The sequence below is a fragment of the Lissotriton helveticus genome, chromosome 3_2 (assembly GCF_964261635.1).
Source record: "Lissotriton helveticus chromosome 3_2, aLisHel1.1, whole genome shotgun sequence".
Classification (NCBI taxonomy): domain Eukaryota; kingdom Metazoa; phylum Chordata; class Amphibia; order Caudata; family Salamandridae; genus Lissotriton; species Lissotriton helveticus.
The window spans coordinates 128,290,372-128,312,177 of record NC_136062.1 but is presented as its reverse complement, the minus strand read 5'-3'; the positions used below and the strand labels follow the sequence as shown (position 1 = coordinate 128,312,177).

The following is a 21,806-nucleotide window of genomic DNA, read 5'->3' as shown; positions in this document are numbered from 1 at the left end:
CCACAATTTCTAATGCAGTTGGAGTCTTCAAAGAACTAGCCGGCTTTTTATGATTATGTATTGCTGCCTTGATGATTTTAGAGTTTTATAATGCTCCTCAAAAATGTTGATACTTGTTCTAATGAGTCTCTTCTAGTTTTGCTCAGTCTGTTGGAAGGCATCTTTAACACCGCCTGCATAGATGGTTTTTTTCATTAATTTACCTTTATTGTATAAAACCTTGTAGAAGTGTGGTTGAGAAGTACCAGGAAAAAGAATGAAGTGTACAAGCTAAACGTTTTGCTATTGACAAAACATGTAAAGTTCTGCAAAATAGGATTTCGGTAGCCCAGCTCATTCAGCTGCCTACATGTTTAGGTCAGGCCTAGTGCTAGTAGCTTTAACTTACTGCAAGCCTCTTGTAGTCACAAACATATAACACACAATATAATAATAATACATTATAGTAGGAAGGTGAGAGTAGTCCTCACTGTGTATACTAGCTGGTGTACCGCAAGTGCATTGCCTGACGCTCTTTGTTAATTTTGGGACCAAATCCGGCATTTTCAGCCAGTAGCCTGTTTTTAAAACTCGATATTGTTTTTAAAAAGTAGCTGTGTATTATTTTTAACGTGCTAATCCCCGCACCTGTGTTTTAACTTTTTTTGCACAAGTCTTTGTTTACTTACATTTGCATTGTTACCCAGCCTGCCTCCGCTTCCCCGGTCCAACGCCAGCCTCCTACCGGTTTGATTGGAGGGAAGCGGACACACCTCCCACCCGTCCTGACTCAATCTCAACTTGGGTAACTTCCGGTAGGGAGACCGGAACCTAGGACCCTCCCGTGCCCGGCCAGCTATTTAGTTCCATGCTGGGCCAGACGCGTGCAGCGGACGCGCCGCTGGCGCGCCAAAGGCAAGCCCGCCTGCGCCCGTCCACGCCAAGAAGGCGACAAGGGCAGGGAATGCTGTTCGACCTCAACCAGAGTTGGTATATAGTGCTGAGGCCCTGAAGCTACTTAATCCCAAGGGACATTGCAAATGCCAAGTTGCACCTGAAAGAATATGGGGCGCATGCTCCTGCCATAAGTGCAGATCGGTCTTTTCCTCAGGCCCTTCCACATTAATAGATAGGATAAGCCTACCCACTACAACACACAAAGCCGAAATCAAAGGAGGCTTAATCAATACGAGATCACTTAGCAAACACTGCCAGGATGTTAGGGATTGAATCCTAGATCAGCAACTTGATTTTTTATTTATCACTGAATCTTGGCTGAAGGATTGGTGTAACCCGGATGTAGCAATAGCACTTCCACCCAGTTATAAAATTTGCAGGAAGGATAGATCAGGTGGCAGAGGTGGTGGGCTGGCCATTATCTTTCGCGATTCATTGCATTGCTCTAGCTTCGACCTTGATGCTATCAGGTGCCCTGATTTATCGGCCTCCAGGGCAAAGCTCCACCTTCATAGATTCACTTGGAGACTCCCTAAGTCATCTACTTCTTAGATATGCTAATTAAACGCTGCTTGGTGACTTTAATCTTCACTTGGAATCGAGACTTGCACCAGGAACGGATAATTTCCTCCAAAGTATAGAGCTCCTTACACTAAATCAACTAGTGGAGCATCCAACTCATCAGGCGGGGCATATCCTTGATGGGGTCTGTTCCAACTTCACAGCCCTATCAGTGGACATTCCTGTTCCGCTGATTTGGTCAGACCATTTTTTGGTACTATTGACAATTGGGATGCCACAGAAAAGGGGCTCTGATTTACCAGCCTCTGACCCCCAACCTAGACGTAAATGAGCACAACTAGCTGACAACCCAAAGCTGATCACACATGACAGGAAACCCAGGGGGGGACGCTTGCCGTCTCCACTCCTGGCTTACGACAGTTTGTAATGAGCTATTGCCACTAGAGAAACACGACAAGATCAAGAAATCAAAAACTCAAAAGGCCCCCTGGTTCATGCCCGATTTAGCATCAAATCATTCCAACTGTAAGCAACATGAACGTAAATGGAGAAGGTTGTACAATAGTGCAGACAGAATAGCTTACAAAAAGAGCAGGAAACTCTATCACAACCACATTAAAATTGCGAAAAAAGAGTATTATTCAAAGAAAATAATGGAGGCCAATTTAGATCAAAAAGCGATCTTCACGATCGTAAAATCTTTCACTAACCCCAATGTATTGCAGAAGGAATTACCTCCTTCACAAACTCTGTGTAATGAGATTGCGAAGAAAAGATTCTTAATATTCAAAAGAATTTCCCAATTGGCCCCAGTAAAAATAGGGATGGTCCTACTGAACCAGCTCCCAGCCCCAGTGAACATTGCATTAAAACCTTTAAACTGGTAGCACTAGAATCGACTTACGAGGCCATCAGGGCATGCAAATCAGGTTCTCCCTTAGATGCATGTCCTCCCCTGATCACAACCATTTGAAATATAATACCGATAAAACAGAAATTTTGCCCATTGGGAGGGATGTAACTTTCCTTCCGGATGTGTAGTGGTGAGAGGGAACTACGCCCCCACCAGACATGGTTAAAGTTGCAAAAAATCTAGGGGTACAGTTTGATACCGGGTTGTCCATTCTGGCGCATGCGTCAGCCACAGCAGGGACCTGCTTTAGCCTAATAAGATCATTAAAGAAATTCTTTGATCTGATTCCGCTTCCTACAAGGAAATCAGTAGCAGTGGCCCTAATTCGCTCGCGCTTGGACTACTGCAACAGCCTCCTTGCAGGAGCAAATAAAACCACGATAAAAAAAGACAAGTGGTCCCAAATGCTGCAGCATGCCTTGTTCTGAGGCTTCCACGCAGAGCGTCCGCATCAGCGGCGCTTAAAGTTCTGCTTTGGCTTCCGATTCATAAAATAATTCTTTTTTTAATTCTTTTAATCACTTATAGTGCCATGCTTACACTGGGACCTAAGTATCTCTCAGCACAGTTCTCCCCATATGCCACTACCAGGACTCTTAGGTCATCCACAGCCAACCTCCTGAAACCTCCCTCTTTCAGACGGATCACTAAAGGAGGAAAAACTGTCGCCGTCCTAGAGTCTAAAGCATGGAATGCCCTTCCAACCAACTTAAGACTACAGAAAACTGAATCTCAATTTAGGAAGGCATTGAAGGCATGGATATACAACATTTCTGATGTCCGCTGCCTTGCACTAATCTTGTCGGAACATAAGCTGGTATGTTATAGGACCCGCGCTCATCGTCTATTCCTCAGCGCCAGGATACTCCTTGCAGAGTGACAGCTTGCAGTTAAGAAATGCTAACTTACATTATATTACATGGAAATAAAAGGGCTTTGAGTCTGCCTCCTTCAACCATTGCTCACTCGGATGAAGTGTGAAACAGTGTTGCATCCCTTATTGCTATCTTTCTCCTACTCCTCATTAATGTAGTTGCATGTCCATCCTCACATAAGATCCACAGCACATAAACAAGCTAGAGAGCACTTTATTTCCCATGGTGGCAGCAGAGACTGCAGAGCTCCATCAGTGATTACTGCCTTTTCTGCTTGCTGTTGGTAATTTTCACATTTGTAGTAGGTTCTGGCTAGCATTTCCGGTTTTTAGTTAATACCAATTATAACCAACAGAACACCACCAAAAGGAATATTTACTTTTCAGTAGAAACCGGACAGAAACTGGAATTTACTGTATATTTAGTGCTTCGGTGTATGGTGGTGTCAAAGAGTATAAATGCAGCCTCTGTCTTTAAGCTTTTTTCTGTGAAGGATGCTCCTACTATGACCCTTTTGGCCCGTGGTGAGCCACTTAATGTGGCCTTTGGTCATCCACAAGTTTCCTGGACCAACTTTCTGTTCCTTTTTGGTAGCATGGCGGATGTTCTATGCTTCATCTTTCTGCTCCCTGCACATTGCTGTGTACTGGATAGCACGTTGCAGCTGAATTACGAGCAGGATCTCTGTCCAGCAAAAGAGACCTCACCATGATGTCATCCTTCTTCACTGAATGTGGGACAGAGCTTTACTCTCTTAAAGCTTGTTAGAACTGGGGGTCTCTAGTTGGCAGAGGTAGGTACCACTGTCCAAATAGGGACCCTTGCTTCTAGTCAGGGTAAGGAGGAAACCCTCTGAGATAACCCCTGCTCACCCCCCTGGTAGCTTGGCACGAGAAGTCAAGGCTTATCAAAGGCAATGTGTAAAGTATTTGTAGCAACACTCACAGTAACACAGTGAAAACACCACAAACTGACTCCACAACAGTTTAGAAAAATAAAGTTATTTAATTTAAACTACACAAGACCAAAACGACAAAAATCCAACATACACAGTTCAAGGATATGGTTTCACAAGTGTTCTTAAGGTTGTGATAAAATAATCCACAGTTGCGTGAAAAGTTCACAGTTGCGTCACGTTTAGCCAACAGTACTTTTACATGCGACAAAGTTCCAAAACTGGTGCGGTGGAAAACAAGCGATGCATCACTCCTGAGACCCTGGGGAGGCGATGCAACAGCCCCGCTGGATGTAGCGGGCGTGATGCGGTGACTCCGATCTGAATGGGGAGGGATGCGATACCTTGTATGGATTCTGGTGCGGAGGTTCCGTAGTGAAAGAAGCTTGCAAAGGCACGATGCAATGATCTTTGGAGTTGCAACGATCTCTGGGGCGACAATGCGCGGAGCAGCGGTGATCTTCCTCTCGCAGCTCCTCGATGCGCTGGCTCTGCGACGACACTTGCAGCGACGTGATGCAATCCGCAAGCAAGCGGTGCGACGATCTCACCCAGCGACGACACTCGCAGTGATGGTAATCTTCCCGCACCGTTCTGGTGCGTCCCGCAAACGAAGGATGCGAAGACTCTGGCAGCGGCAACAGGCACTGCGTCGATCTCGGCCATCGTAGTGGCAGGAATTTCCTCGCACTGTCGGGTATGCACTCCGCAAGCGAGCGATGCGACAAAACTTGTAGAAAGGCTTTAAAAGCTTGGTTTCCAGCTTCCCAAGACAGGTACAACTTCCAGAGGCACCACAACTGGCCCAAGCACTCTAGGAAGGACAGAACTCTCTCAGCAGAGTTCAGGGAAGCTGGGGGTGAAGTCCTTTTGTCCCTGAGACTTCTTAAAAGGGAGCCAGCTCTTCTCGGGCCCTTGGAGATTTCTTCAAGCAGGAGGACACAGCACCAAAAGCAAAGTCCTTCCCCTCTCCTTGGCAGCACAGCAACAGCCGGTCAGTCCAGCAGAGCAACAGCAGGACAGTCTTCCTTCTTCAGTTTCAGCTTTCTCCTTGGCAGAGGTTCCTTCTTGATTCCAGGATGATCTAATCTTCTGTAGTCAGGGGTCCTGTACTTATACCCCTAAAAGTCTTTGATCCCTTTGTGCAGGAAGGCTCTGAGCCCGGTCTGAACCAGTTCTGGGTGTTCCTTGAGCACTTTGGTCTCCTGGCCTCTCCTTTCCTTTCAGGTAGAGGGGCAGGGTCGTCAGCCGCCCAGCAGGAAGTGGAGCCAGCATTGTGGAAGGCAGGCACAGCCCTATTCAGGCCCAGGTGCTATCCCCTCCCACCACTCAAGATGCAGTCATTCAGCCTAGGGCTGACTCAGCCAGTCTCCTGGGGGCTCCCAGCCTCTGTCACTCTCAAACCAGACAGCCAATTCAAAACAGGCCTAGGCGCACAGGAAGGTCAGACAAGAGAACAGCAACTTTCTAAAAGTGCTGTTCTCAAATACAGGATTTAAAAACAACCTTTCCTAAAGGATGTGTTATTAAATTCTGAGTTCAGGGATACCATACTTTTATGTCCTATCTTGCTGCTATGGGAATATATGCTGGTGGCCACTGTAGCCAGCATTCCCCATGATAGCCTATGGGGCAAGATAGCCTTACAATAGTGAAAAACGAAAATGGCTGTAATTCACTACCTGAGCATGTCACCTGCACAAGTACATGCTCTACCTTTCACATACACTGCACTCTGCCCAAGGGGGTACCTTGGGCCTTCCATAGGGGTGACCAATGTGTACAGAAAGGGAAGGGTTAGGACTGGCTAGTGGGGACACTGACCAAGAGGACATGGCAGTTCACAGACTGCACACAGGCACTGCGGTGGCAGGCCTGAGACACCATTTTAGGGCTACTCATGTGGGTGGCACAATCAGTGCTGCATGCCCACTAGTAGCATTTGTTATCACCAGCCCTGGCACACTCAGTGCACTTTACTAGGGACTTCTTGGTGACACAAATATGCCAATCATGGATAATCAATCATAATAACAATTTACACATGGAGCACTTGCACTTTGACACTGAACAGCAGTGGCAAAGTGCCCAAAGCATCTAAAACAGCAAAAACGAAATCCAGCACAGCATCAAAAATACAGGAGGTAGAGGCAAAAAGATAGGGGGAAACCACGCCAAAGATGCCAGGTTTAACAAAGCTATATTGTCAAGTTGTGAAAACAAGGTTGATAATGCACAAGGACGCCTCCAAAATAAATAGCCTCCTGTGAAGCACTGTTTCCAACGCTTCTGTCATTAATTTCATGTTGTGAAAGTCTCAAAAGCACCCCTAAGGAGCCACATTCAGAAGGACCAGGGCCATATTATAAAAATCTTCCCCAGTCATGACCAGGCCCGTAAGGGGTCCTTGCTGAAAGAGGGGTGCCTGCAGCGCATACATTAACTCAGAAAATCTACCAGTTACTGCATGAGATGCTGACCGTGCTGCTCGGTAACATAAATAAGCAGGCAATGCTCTTTTACCTAGTATGTGCTGCAGACACAACAGTTTGAGCAAAATCAGGTGCATCGACCCGTTCTGAGTCTGCACACCAAAGTGGAACATATCCATGATACAGCCCCAGGGTTACCAAGATCAACTTTCATCCCTACTGTCTCCTTGTGAGAATGAAGCTTGGAATTTAATGTGCTGAAACTAGGCTTGACATTCTTCAAAATCACCTGTACAAACCATGGTGGCCGTGTTTAATCAAGAACGATTGAGCTGTGTTTGTTCTTTCTTCACCTCTGATGGACATCTTTTTATAAAGGTACACGCTGCACAGAAGACCAACATAAAGTTAATTGTACAACTCACACAAGCGCCCGCCTGCCAAAAAATTGGCTAGAATAGTGAACACTGCAGAGAACACAAAGGTGAAGTGCCTTGCGCAGTCATGCATTGTTTCAAATAAACACATGCCCACATGCATGACACAATCCATGCTTAGCTGTCATCGCACAAGCTTTCAAATAAACGCATAATCAAATATGCATAGCCCAAGAAAAATAAACATCAGTCGCAGTGTGACCAGCAACTGCAAATAACTCAAAGCATCTTGCGGGTCATGAACTTTCTTTAGTAACTCAGCTGCTTCTTTATGTAGGAGCACAGATGACTGTCACCAAAGACCCTGTAGCTAGCAGTGCTCATGTTCATTTCTTAGCAGACTTCCCCACTATAAAAGGAACAGCAGGAATATGTCTGGTCCCATTTATTATCTCAGCCCTTTCTAGGTACCTCAACACAAAGAGCAGGGCTGTGTGACACTGTCTTGTTACAGACACAGAGCACCCCTCATGTCTTAAATTGAAAGACTTCAGTCGATCTGTGTCATTTGTCTGGCGTATAGAGCAGCAGGAAGATATGTTAAGTGCAAATAACGTTCTGTCGACTGCAGTCACATCTTAATGGGGAGTAAGCATACCACCATCCATGCACCTCCTGGCATGGGGTGTTAATAATGGTTTGCTTGAAAGAGGGGTTGGAGTGGTGGAAACTAAGGCAGGTACGGTGGTGAGGAAAAGTTACATGAAAAAGACAAAACAAGTGAAAGAGACAGAAGAAAAAACATGAAAGGGAGAATTGACAATAAAAATGAAGGAAGGAAGGAAATAAGACAAATTGTACTGGAAAGACACCATCTCCTTGATTTTTTTATGGAGCAAAAAAGAGTTAACACGAATAACTACTGATTTTATTGTTTCAGTTTTTCTTGTGTTTGAGTGTATGGTGCTCCCTTTGTGTATGTTTTCTTTGAATGCACACCTTCCTTATTAAAAGACCAGCGGCCACATGCATCATTGTTGCCGTTTGCGATTTCTTAATTGCGAAAATTAAGGAATCACAATTAAGAAACCGCAAAAGGCTATGCATTAAGAAATCGCAATTTTTTGGCGATTTCTTAAAATTCCTTAATTGCGATTCACAATTTGCGAATCGCAATTAAGGAATCCCTTCCCATTGATTCCTATGAGCATAGAGGCCCATAGGAATGAATGGGAAGTCATTTTCAATTTGCGATTCGCGATTTGCGAATCGCAAATTGAAAATGCAATTTCAAGGGTGCAGGGGGGTCCAAAGGACCCCTCCCTGCACCCCAAGGGCATGTGTATGTGTAAAATGAAACTTTCATAAATGCACTTTTGTGCATTTTTGAAAGTTTTCGCAAATTACCATGAAAGTCAACTTCATGGTAATTTACCTCTCCCTATTTGCCAATTCGCAAATTTTAAATGTTCATGCATTGCATTTAAGAAATCTTAAATTGCGATTTCTTAAATGCAATGGCAATTTTAGAAATCCCAATATGATTGCGATTTCTAAGTTTGCAAAAAACATGATGCATCCCAATTTTGTCAATTGCATTCGCAAACGGCCGAAAATTGTGATTCGCACCGTTTGCGAATGCAATTAACAATGATGCATGTGCCCGCAGATCTTTTGGGCCTCTATACGAAATACATCATGGTACCACCAACTCAGAAGAGTTGCCTGTTTCCAGGAAGGAGCTGATGCATTTCATTTGACATCTATAACCATCTGATAGTCTGAAAAAATAATTCCGTTATATTTTTTTGCAGGTTACCATCAAAGGGAAGATGTTTCCTCACACCGGGATGGGGAAGTCTATTTTTCTACATGAGGAGGTGTGTGATGAGGAGAGTGGCGAAGGATCAATGCGTTCTACGGTCATGTGTTCCGTTGAAGAGCTGGCATTGGCCCACTACAGGCAGCAGGGCTATGATCAGGGTAAAGTCCGCTCTGTATCATGCTTTTGTGTCACAAGCAATGGCAAAATGGCACCAGAAAATATATTTTGGGAAAGGAGAGGTTGCTAAGGGGAGACTTCATTCATGTTGATCACATTTCTCTACTGGAACATCACCCCTCTACAAATATAATTGCATCAAATTTGATTTATGAGCTCCTCAGACATGTTTGTTAGCTTCATTAGTGTTTGCTTCGGTTTATTTTGCAGTAGTTGTTCTATTCTAGGAGCATTCTTGATCATTTTGTGGCATAAGCTACTGTGAGGATTCAAGAGATCCTTTAATTTTAAAATTGCATTTTAAAAGCATTTGTATCTCTTTCTGGGCAACATACCCCAAGGCATAGAAAAATGATTCTGCCCGATTGGTGACATTATGCCTTAGTAGCATATGGAGGCTGCTGGGGTAAATGTAAGTTTAAAGGAGGAAGTACCACATGCGATTTATGAATCACTTTTCACATGTCATTGGAAAGTTTAATTTGTACTCTGTCCCTCTTTTGAAAGAAGGTATGTGCTCATTAGCATGCTGACTGAAGTATCACCCTGTCTTGCAAGATCAGAAGAGGCCCCACGTTTCACCTTTTATATAATGACAGAGGGGTTTTTAAGTTTCGCTATTGCCCATAGTACTGGTATTGTATGGATAGCAGCAGTGTAAACTTTAAACACACACACGGCAGCCCGTATAACTGGTGCACAAGCCTCACTACCACACAAACAGGCATAGTACTGACAGCCGTTGTACAGTTTCACCCTCTCTCAAGCTTCGGTACATGCTCAGAACATGTGCAGATCAAACAGCAGCACAGCAGCCTTCATTGAGAGACACTGAATAAATAGAGCATAGGCTGCAGTAGTGCAGTAGTTCAAGTATTCTTATGTGCATAAAAGAAGTTCTATTTGTCAACGGAAGGGCACGCTTGCGAACACACAGACACTGCAGCAAAAGCAGTAACCGTTCGAGCTAACCACGCACTCAGAATAGAAAGAGCTCGGATAACATTGGTGCTGCACAGTCAACAGCACTGAAAGGTTCCATCAGACTCAAAGGAAAGTGCAGCACAGACAATACCAGTGCAGTCTACCCTCACATGAGGGTACTTCATGCATAGCCCTAGTCTCTCCAACACACAATGCAACCAAAGCACAAACACCAACAAGGCATGCCCCCTACACACTTGGGAAGGTGACACAGAAGGAAGGGCTCGGACAGCATACCTGTAGTCACTATTAAGTCAGCAAATGTATATACAATCAATGGGTATAAATATCACCCACTATAACCCAGTAGAGGTAGCACTAATAACAATAATGATCAACAAAATATAAGGATCCAAAGCATGTAGTAGTCTTGATATTCTTTATTCCAAAATTTCTTTAAAAACTTCCCAGCACACGACCTGCCGACACGTGTTTCATCTCAAAGAGACTTTTTCAAGGCACTAGTAGCAGTCAGAAACACTAAGCGTATAAATTGATCCAAATATGGACTCTCATTCATATATGGCCACCCTGCGTACAGTCGATATTATCAAGCGATCAACACTTAAAACACTGCAGGAGCCCCCAGATATGATTACTGTCCTAGCAGAGGGTATTCCATGTATTCATTTAACTGGTCGGATCAATAGGTGATAAGAGTCCCTTCTTTTAATATTGTCCGATCAACCACAGTTACTATCAAAGAGTCATATGTCCAAATAATCCTGTCCTGTAAAGTGTATAGGGTCTTATCCAATTGACTGCAGCATAAAGGGGAAGTCAGGAACCTTAATAAGTTCCGACCACAGTGACGCTCGCTCCCGCAAACACGGTATGTCCAAACGGTTAATATAGTGAGGTCAATGAATGTGCAGACGTTTCTCTATTTAGAGAACACTACTACCCGTTCTTTTTTAAAACACTTGGGAAGGTGATTTGTCTGACCAGTGCCCTAGCTCTGTCCAAGCAATTTCGATATGGCTTCCTGGCCTGTTCTTAAATTACTGGAACTTCTGTGCTGTTTATGACCAAGCTTGCTGATGTGGGCCTAAGTGATGGAAACATCTATTCTGCCCGCGTCCATTGTGTCTCTGAGGACATGACAATAGGAGGAATATTATAAACAAACACACACATCACCATTGTCTACACTCCTGAAACATAAACAGCTTCTTTCCCTTGGTTATATCTCTACAGAGGGAGTGAGTGGTAGAAAATGAAGAATACACCCACATACCGCTAGCAGACCCCATTCTCTTTCCAGAAAAATCTGCTAAGAAGGGCAGACAGAATCACGGAGGCCAATGGTAGCTCTGTTTCTCATGTATTCCCTTTCAGCCTGTGTCACTGTGAGACTTGTTATTATCCCCAATGCCCACCTTAAGGGTGCTTAAAATAAGCTCATATCTTCCAATACGGTTAACTCCATGCCAGTAAATAATACCACTGTAGTGTTTTTCTCAACAGCAAATCAAAAATGAACAGATTCTCTCACGCTTTATTTTCAAGAACTTTGCAATTTCCTGATACGACAGTGCCGTCTTTTGCAGTCTGTATGTAAGTTAACACGTCACAAATTATATTTAAGTAGAAAACCAGCCACTTACAACGAGTCAACAATACTTTGCATGCAAGAGGGTCACAGTGCCACATGTGCACCTTTATCCATTTCAGCATGAGGGACCCTTTGAACTAATAATGGTAAAATAATTTCTTTCTAACAGACACAATAAAACCTGGCAGTAGCAAATGAGACCAAAAGTAGATGTGAGGTACTGATCCTGCTGTCCTCCTTATTAAATGTTTGCCTCTCTTGCTGCTATAGCAGGCACAGGTCTGTTTCCTTCAAGTCCCCTTTCAATTTAGAGTCTCCGAAAAATAAGGAAGACTTGTGGAACACAGCTCGATACTGGAAAAGGAAGCATCAGCTCGCGACTTTGGTGTCAACAAAATATGGTGTACTATGTTCAGTGGCATAAACAAAGAAACTATAAGTACAGGTCAATTGGAGAGAGAGAATCAAACAAGGATAGAGGTACACATGAACTTGAGATTCACCCAGCAAAGAAAAGGGTATCAAAACTATTTGAAAAAATTGAATAGTTGTGAAAATATAATCAAGGGGATCCTTAATATCCTGTACATCTCTGTTAAATATTTATCTTTTGGAGGCTTCATGTTTTCAGAACTTGTTTATCTGATTTACTCTAGGTATTCATGGTGAAGGATCCACATTTAGCACACTGTTTAGCTTGCTTATGTGGGACATAATCTTTATGGAAGGTGTGCCAGATGTCTTCAGAAATTTATATCAGGTATTTTCAAATATTTGTTTTGATGAGTTAAAATGATGCTAATACATTAAGAAAGTCTAAGAACGAGTTCTCTTTAGAAAAATTAATAAGGTTTTTGAGGCACACTTTGAAATGCAGAAACTTAAACGTGTGAAAATGTTCCAGGCGTTAGACTGAATCCAGCCACTTTAAAGTAGTACTCCTGCGCTCTAGAAGGTGGCGTCATGAGGCTCTGTGTCAATGTCATTCCACTATGGATGTGATGAGCAGAGCCATATACAAGTTATGTTATGTTGTTATGTTACAGATTGTTTATATAGTGCCTATCACCGCCGGTCTCTAAGCGCTTAACAGAAGTACATAACACACTGTTACCCCAAACGCTCAGCTATCCCTCAATTAAGCTCATTGCCTTTCTGAATAGGTGAACAAGTCCCACCCATGCTCACTGATATCAGTTTCTTTCTTTCCTCACTTTCAGATGTGAATGCAGAGGTTCTCCTTGGTCTCTTCTAGACCAAACTATTGTAAACATTTTACCAGTGTGCAAGGGAAATTGTGACCCCAAAACAGTGCTTGAAACTGTTTAGTGACTGTCGCAAGCAGATGCCTATGATAAACGCTCACAAAGTGCATCATTGGTTCCTTGGGTTGGAGCATAACTCAACGCCATATGAGGACACTACCCAGATGAACCTAATTGCCATACGAGACTGCAAGGCCAATCTTTTTTAATAAACACAAGAAGATTGCATGACGTGACCAGTCGAAGTCAAACTGAAGGTATTGTTCCCGTGACATATCATCATCACAGATTGAAGGATTTGAGTTAGTCCAAGAAGAAGCATAAGAAGTCAAAGCAGGAATTGGCCTTTTCTATCCACTCTCAAACTCCATAGTAAGTGTGTCCACCTATCTTCTGGTCTCCTCGCAATCTTCATCGAAGCCAATTCCAAGTCTTGTCTCAGAGCACCATGAATTTCTGCGTCTTTTCGGTGACGTTGCAGCAAGCTAAGGCCTTCAGAGCGAAAATTTCTGGCTCTTTATCAACTCACTCAGGCACATCTTTGGACCCCAAGATCTCCAGTCAGACGTCTGCTGGCCGTTCATGCCTTGGCATCATGTGTGCCCCTTTGAACCTGCATCAGATTCAGCACTGACTCCGGGCCTGGGTTCAGTTCCTGTGCCACACCCTCACCAGTTTCCTTCACATCGATGCTGCCGGGGGACTATTAAGGTATTTCATCCAGGTCAGGCTTCTGCAGAGTGAGTACTGCCATTTAATAAGGCCCTCACGGATACTGTTTTGGGCACTTGGGCGAAACCATGTTCAGGTCCACCTCTTAATAGGCAGGTTGCCTGTCACCATCATCCTGCACCAGGCGACCCAGCCTGTCTTATGGAACATCCTGTGCCAGAGAGTTTGGTGCTACAGGCATCCACCAGCAAAATCAATCCCCACACTTTCTCTACCTCTCCGCCTGATTGTGAGTAGAATAGAGACATTTGACTTGTGGATTTTATCCTCTATGTACCTTGCTCTAAATTCAGGGAAGGCCAGCTGTCTACTCTGCTGCTACTCACAAGCCCTTTGGGACACAGTGACACAGTTTTTACCGACTGTTCAGATGGCCTTCGGGATTTCCTTACTCAAGTTATTCGGGATGTTCTCAATGCAGTTAAATTTGTAATATGTTCTGTTTGGTAACCGGTGAATGCGTGGATCAAGCATGGGACACCATCATGAAACTTTGACATTACGCCTGGATGAAGTTCTCTGGGGGAGGTCCACGCATCCCTGAAAGTACATGCCGTTTGATGGCTCCTCGCTTTTTGACCAAAAAGTGGATTCAGCCTTGGAACGGTTTAAGGAGAGTAGGGAACAGCATGTTTTCACCAGATATTTCCACTAACAATTTGCCTTCGCTGTAGCTACAGTCAGGTGACTCATTTTCGCCAATGCTAAGTGCCTCCACCAGCCCTTTTCTGGCTGAGGCCACTGTTCTCAAAGAGAATTAGGACAGCAGGGACAAAGTGCAGGTTCTTTCCCCTGCCTCAATAGCATCCGCAGCTGCAAAACTGATTTAGTGTGTCCTTGCTGGCACATAACCAACCTGCCGGAGGCACAATCCAAAATATCATCCAGGGGTTTCACGAGTATTTCAGGCAGTTGCCTCCTCCATACTGTACATCCAGGCTACACCCTCCCCTTTCTTTCTACCTTTCTGCAGTATCAATCACGATCAGGGCAGCTGAAGGAGGACCCTCTGTCTGTCTTGCAGCAGGAAGTGCAGGTTCTTTTGGCCAAAGGGGCCATAAAGTGGGCCCCCGGCCTTGGAAAAATTCAGGATGCTTACGCTAGCCGAGGTCCTGTCTGGCTTAGACACTGGAGAGTGAATAGGGTAATTTGACCAGCTGGACGTTTATTTCCAGATCCCTGACCTACGAGCCCACATGTTTTACTTGTGGTTCACAGTGGACAGGAACATTTTTAGTTAACATTGCTCCCCTTTGGCCTCACCAGTGCCCCTCGTTTGTTTACGAAAGTGATGGTGGAGAGTGCATCACATCTTCTGAGGTCCAGGGTTACCAGTCTTTCCCTACCTCGACGGCTGGGTGCTGAAGACAAGATTGCCAACTACTGTCTCGACCGTAGGGTCTGCCGAGAGGGAAATTTTACTTGCTTGGTCTGAGTCAGTTCACAGACCATCACCTGGGGAGGTACTGTTGTGGTATCTATTCACAAGGTGAGGAATCTGTGGCTAGAAGTATCCATCAGAAGAAGAAATTACTTTCCTTCGGTAATGATCTTCTGGTGGAGGCTCTACCTGCAGATTTCTCACCAACTCGCCCACCTCCCCATTCCGTGAACTGGACTTTTTCCAAATAAAAAGATCGCAATTTAGGGATCTGCTCATGGGTCATACCAATCTGATGATAGGCTCTGCGTTTGAGAACACGGACAGCCTAGGAAAGCAACTGATGTCAGCTCGCATGGGTGGCGTTACATGTGCCTCTGCTCGTCACCTCCGGAACCGAACGATGTTGGTTGTAGCCGTACGCCACCTACTCGCACCCAGGAGTTTCCAGATCCATTTTCACACCTGCGAAATAATTGTGAGGTGAGGAATCTCCCTTTATTTGTCCTTTCCTTTACAATTTATAATTTGTCAGATTACTCCGCCACTGCTAAAGAGTCTTTTACCGTATTTTTAAATGAGTTTTTAGGTATTCACTTTTCATTTTATTTGCCATTGTTATTATCTTCTATTGAAGAGTTCGAGGTTTCATTATTGCACTTCAGAGATATGATGTGTAATGATGGCAGATAACTAGCAAAATAAATATAAAATTTGTCTGGGCATGGCCCATGACCTACGCGTATTCCCTCCTGCTTCCCCCCCCCCCTAAAAAAAAAAACTATTTGCTACACCATATCATACAGAGAAGGCTGTTGGTGTCAAGTGCCAAAAGAGCCGAAGGACTTCGAGGAAGATTCTGTGCTGATGCTGGAACATCAGTTTACTCTGTTAGCTCCAATCTTAGAATGTTCGGGGAAATGTAACCTTTATTAAAACGTTCAAAGAGGGTGACATACTGTTGCAATACCGGTCTAAGTAAATCTATGTGTAAAGTTTAACTTTGCATTTAAACATTGTAATTTATCTTCTCTGCTCTAACACTGCATCTGCTGCTCTAAACTGACTGTTAAAAGCTAGGAATACTGTTACGTGTTGAACAATCATGTTGACAGAGTTTTTCTAATTAAAGTGAGTTACAAAGAGAAAATGCCACCATTGTGGTAACTTATTCATCTGTGGTGAGCTTTCAGAAGTACGAAGCCACAAGAGATATTTATAGGAACACAGGGTAAATGAGACAGCTTACATATGGAATTTGCATGAGGAGTTGAGAGTGCATAGCCCATGGTGGAACATTAATACTTGGAATTTTTAGTTTTATTGCCAATGAAGGGCGAAATTGAGACCATATGCATTAGCCTTCTGCACTCTAAAGTTATGTAATCAAACAAAAGAAGAACGCGCTTTAGAACCATTTACACAATATAAACGTTTTTAGAGCCTGGCACTTTCCAGATAGGAGAGGCAAGCCATGCACCAATATTACCACAAAGTGGCTCTATTGCATTACTTTACTGCGCCCTGGGTTATGTTACAGACTGCCAATTAACCTCAACTCTTTCGGAATCAATTTCAGTCTCTTTTTGATATTTGAACTCTCACATGCTGCTATTGTACAATCCTAATGCTTAATACCGTTTACCTTCTGATCACTTTTAGCATTCACATTATTTAAAGTCACTCGTTTGACCCAGCCATTGACCAGATGACTAAACAGCCTATCTTTACAGGCAGTTCAGACAGTTGGCTTTCTGTGCACATGTGGCCCACGTCTCCCTAGAGAGTCTTATGTAGGCAATGCTATTGACTGGCAAACAAGAGAGTACCCCATAATATAATGTTCCAATGCCACATCCAAGGCTTAAGGCCCCTGGCCCTAGATGTACACTGTCATCAGTGCCCACATTAAAACATGCTCTGTGCAAACTAGTAAAAACCAGCAGCATAGTGTAGCATGAAGAGCATAAATTGTTTTATGTAAGTGGTGGGCATACAATAATACAAGGTTCCAACTCCCAATTCAGGGCTCAACGCCCCCAGTCTCAGACGAACACTCGTTCCTCCGTGCCCGCTACAGGAGTGCTTATTCCAAACTAATTAAGCATCATACAAAATTAACCAGGTGGAGCAGTCTAAAGCAGCGTAGAGCGTCTTATATAGGCAGTGAGGATGGGCTTAGAAATAATGGAGTACAAGATAAAATTGTGTTCGAGTGTCATGTCCATGGCTCAAGGCTTCCCAGTCTGAAACATAGAGTAGTTCCTCTGTGACCACTCCTAAAGTGCTTTATGCAAACACATTAAAACAAGCAGTGTAGCTCCCTCTAAAGTTCATTAGGTAGAGACAACCGAAAGGAAGAAGATGGGCATAAGTGAAGATTGTTATAGCAGTCTGTTTCGGAGACTTTTTCCGTGTTAATTATGCCTTCTATGTGTGGAGCTGCTAAGAAAGCGAGAGTTATCTACATAAACAGTAGGTGGAAGTAGCTGCTCTTTACCTGTCTCCTGATTGGGGTTCTAGTTATTCTGGATGCCTAGATTAGTCACTAATGAGGGAGAGCATCAGCACCCCATGACAGCTGTCTGCCTTGCCAACGATTATCAGAATGTTAAAAATAAAGAGCTCAGTTTTGGTGCAATCTGCAGCAATGTATATGACAAGCAGCTGTGTGACGGGTCTATTTGCTCTCTGCCTTTTTTCGTCCTTCCAGAGTAACTAAAACTTGATGAAAGTGTGTGAATGCCAAACGGCGGCGTGGCGCTAGCATCCTAGAAAAAAACATAGGAAAGAAGCCTATTTAGAAAAAAATTAAAAGAGACTGGTTTTTAACATTTTCCTGAAATATGTCAGGTTAGATTGAGATCTTAAGCAGAGGGGCATGGTGTTACAGAGCTTTCAGGCAAAAAAGAAAATATTCTGCCTCTTCATCCTGCTTTGTTGAGTCTCAGGATAGCCAATAGTTTACCTGAGCTTGACCTAAGATCATGGCTGGGGATATGCCAGATGAAATGTTTTAGAAAAACTATAAAGGGCCAGTCTTATGAAGTGCCTTAGGAACCAGGCAAAGAGACTTTGACCCTCTTGCAGACAGCCAGCCAAAGAAGGCTAAAGATGTTCTGAGAGACAGAGCTGAATTTTTGGATTTTCAAAAACAGCCAAGCTGCAGCATTTTGCATAGAATGGAGCATCACCATTTTGCAGAGAATGAAGCTTCACCAGCAAGTGCCTCTGTATGCCCAGAAACAGTGCAATGCAATAATCGATTTTTGGAAAGGACAAGAACCACAATGACCATGACCTGAGTAGATAGAAATATGAGGAGGTGACATTACTTACTTTCTCAGAAAAGCAAAGCTTACGATCAAACAATACTGCTAAGTACTTAACTTTCTGAACTAGTATTGAACAGGGCCATGGTTAGAGGGCCACCAGAAAATATTCCAGAATGCAGCGGTGTTTATGAAAAGGAGCACCTCAGCCTTGTCGGAGTTCAATTCGAGACAGTTTTCCTGCATCCAAGTTACAATATGTGGCAGACACTTATTAAACTTATTGGCAACCTCTTTGCGACTAGATGAAAATGACACAACTACTTGACTGTCATAGGCGTAGGAGACAACCGCAAAGCCATGGTACTAAATGAGTTTAGCCGGAGGGGTGACATAGATGTTGAAAAGCGTGGGGCTTAAGGATGATCCCTGTGCTACCCACACAGGAGGGAGAAAGCTGTAGAAGTGAAATCACCAAAAGCAACCACCTGTTCTTTTAGACTGAAAGAAGCTCAAGTTCGGGAGGGCTGCACCTCTAATGCTGATTCTTTCTAGCCGGATATTAAACAAAGAATGGTTAACTGTATCAAACTCGGCCAAGAGATCGCAGAGAATCGGCACAGCCCTTCCTCAGGGCCGGACTGGCCATAGCGGGCACCGGGCATTACCCTGGTGGGCCGCCAGGTTGGGTGCCGGTTTGGGGCCCCTTGGCTGCCTTTCTTTTTACCAGGGTTGTCAATATCGGCCCCCTGTAACAAAATATGCTGAAACCGGTCCTAGAAACAGCTCTGCCACACACTCCCCTGACCCCATTAGGGCTGGCCGAGCAGTTTGTCGGCCGATTTCGGTTCCTAGTCAGGCCCTGCCCTCCCTCCCCTATCTACCAACATTCTGATCTCCTCTGTAGAAGCAACTAAGGCTGACTCTATGCAATGGTGTGGTCTAAATCTATATTGCGATGGATCCAGGTGATTATTGTCCTCAAGAAAGGAAATAATATCCTCATTGATAGCCTTTTCCAGTATCATAGCAGGCAAAGGTTGGCAGAAAATGGGACTTTAGTCTTTGTCTCACCTGGGTTAAGGGAATGTTTTCATAAAGAGGAAGCACTGACGCCTTGTTCCAGGCTACCAGAAAGTGGCCAGAGGTAATGATGTTGTTCAATAACTCAGTAAGATGAACTGAGACCGTGCAAGAGACCAGCTGTAACTGCTGAGCCTATCTAATTAATAAGATTGGTGGTTGCAGCTTTTATGGTATTACCTAGTTCAGGACTGTTGTTTTTAAGTTCTTTATCGAGCACTGATTTGTAAGTTTTATGCAAAGGGTGGAACTTAAACGAGTTGGAAGAATTAAGTTGGCATTACTTGTTGGCAGGAAATGTACGTTTATAAAAGACAGCTCTATGGCAAAGCTTAGGTCAGGATTTTTTGTAAATACCCCATTCAGCGTAGAACTATGTTATAAGCTAAGGGAAGGAGTACTTCATTTGGAGTTAGTCTATTGGGGATCCATTGGAGTGGGGTTACCCCATGTCCCCGTTGGGGCGGTATAAGGCCCATACTCCCCATAGGAGAGAGGTGTGGCACCACAGCCAGGGCGACTGATGCTGAGTATCACAGTGGGGTTGGAGGGGGAAGGAATGAGATTGATTAGTTTTGTTGATTGTGCTGTGTCATACTTTTTTATACATATGGTCTTCATGCCTTGCGACACGCCATGCCCTACAGTCATCGTATATATTTCGCTCTATGACAGACCCCCTTGGTAGGCTCTGGGTAGTTAGTTGGAACATACGAGGAGTACTGGATAAGATTAAAAGAGGGACTGTTCCGCGGCAGGCCAAATGCGCCTCGGCGGATGTTCTATTACTGCAGGAAATGCACCTAATGGGTTCCCAGACGCTGTGTCATTCCCTCTTTGGATATATACAGATTTATCATGTAGGGTTCACCAGAGGTTCACGTGGGTTGGCAGTGCTAACTCATCGCAGAGTTCCCCTTGTTCATGCTAAAACATGATCAGATCCGCAGGGTAGGTATATTATTGTGACTGGCTCTCTATACAGGGAGCCGTTACACTGGGCTCTATCTATGCACCCCTTCCGCTATCTGAGTCATTTGTCGAAAGCCTGACGAGGACGATACTGGAGATGCCAACAGACTGGAATGACCTAGTGAATGTGGCCCAGGATAGATGGAGACCGCATGGCGGGCAGTTAACACTCAGGGACTCATGTCTACAGACACTGATGCGGGACATAGTATAGTAGTATAGTATAAACCATTTTGTAGCGCGCTCCGTTACTGGAGAGTATCCTGGCGCGGGAGAAAGAAAGAAGCAGACAGCAGAACACAGGAAAGAATCTTAGATTACACTTTTAAACAAATGTGTTTTCAAATGTTTTTTAAAAGCAGCTACTGTAGGTGTGGAGCGCAGATGGAGAGGGAGAGCGTTCCACGCGCGAGCCACAACCACCGAGATCGACTGGCCGCCAAGTCTGGCACGTTTAAAACGGGGAAGAAACAGTTTAAACAAAGTGGAGGATCTCAGGGAACGTGCAGGGGCATAGCTGGTAAATCTTTTTCTCAAATACTGGGGACCCTGATTATGGGTAGCACGAAACGCCAGTACCAAAGATTTAAACAGGATGCGCTGTGCAACGGGAAGCCAGTGGAGTGTGCGCATCTCAGCACGAACGCTCTTCCATCTGGGAATATTAAATAGTAGACGGACAGCCGCGTTCTGGATAATTTGCAGGCGTTTTACTAGATAAGAAGGGATACCACTGAACAATGCATTTGCATAGTCCAGCCTGGCCAGTATGAGCGCCCGAGCAACAGACTCCCTGGCATCTCTTGGGAGCAGGGGAAAGAATTTGCGGAGCATTTTTAAAGTGGCAAAACAGGAGGCAGTAAGTTTTTTAATATGGTGTTCGAATCTTAAGTCCTCTGCGAACCAGATGCCAAGGTTTTTCGCAGGTCTCCCCATCTCTTTCGGGCTGGGAATGTCAGGAGGCCATAGAGTACTCATGAACGAGGGGGGAAAGGAACCATAAAAAAGCACTTCAGATTTGTCCTCGTTGCACTTCAACTGGGCCTTCGCTAGCCAGCGAAATACAGAGGACAAACACAGATGGACTATAGAAGTGTCCAGGTTATCATCTGGCCAAGTGAACAGCAGTTGGGTATCATCTGCATACCCTATAGTCTTAGCCCTGAACTGTTCCGCTAGATAAACCAGGGGGGTGATATAAACATTGAACAGTAAGGGGCTGAGAGTAGATCCCTGCGGGACACCTGTAAGCAGAGGTTTAGGCTCGGAGGCATGGGGAGGCAGCCAGACCTGCTGAGTCCTGTCAGAAAGAAAGGAAGACAGCCAGTCTAGCACAACCCCCCCAATGCCTATGTCAACCAGCCGGCCAAGGAGAAGCTCATGTGGGACGGTATCGAACGCGGCAGAGAGGTCCAATAAAATTAAGACCGCTCTGCCACCTCCGTCCAAGCAGTCCCGAATGGCCTCACTCATCTCCACCAGGGCCGTCTCGGTGCTGTAAGCAGCCCTAAAGCCCGATTGAGCAGGGTGGAGGGCGTTGGAGGTTTCAA

General features: G+C 44.5%; 1 protein-coding gene across 1 annotated transcript in view; it reads left to right on the top strand.

Moving 5' to 3' along the window:
* FAN1 (FANCD2 and FANCI associated nuclease 1) overlaps positions 1-21,806 on the top strand; it is a 234,852-nt gene that overhangs the window by 162,189 nt on the left and 50,857 nt on the right. The window contains exons 10-11 of the mRNA XM_078684916.1: positions 8,825-8,993; positions 12,208-12,311. Of these exons, the coding sequence (XP_078541042.1) occupies positions 8,825-8,993; positions 12,208-12,311 (273 nt within the window). The remainder of the gene's footprint in view (positions 1-8,824; positions 8,994-12,207; positions 12,312-21,806) is intronic.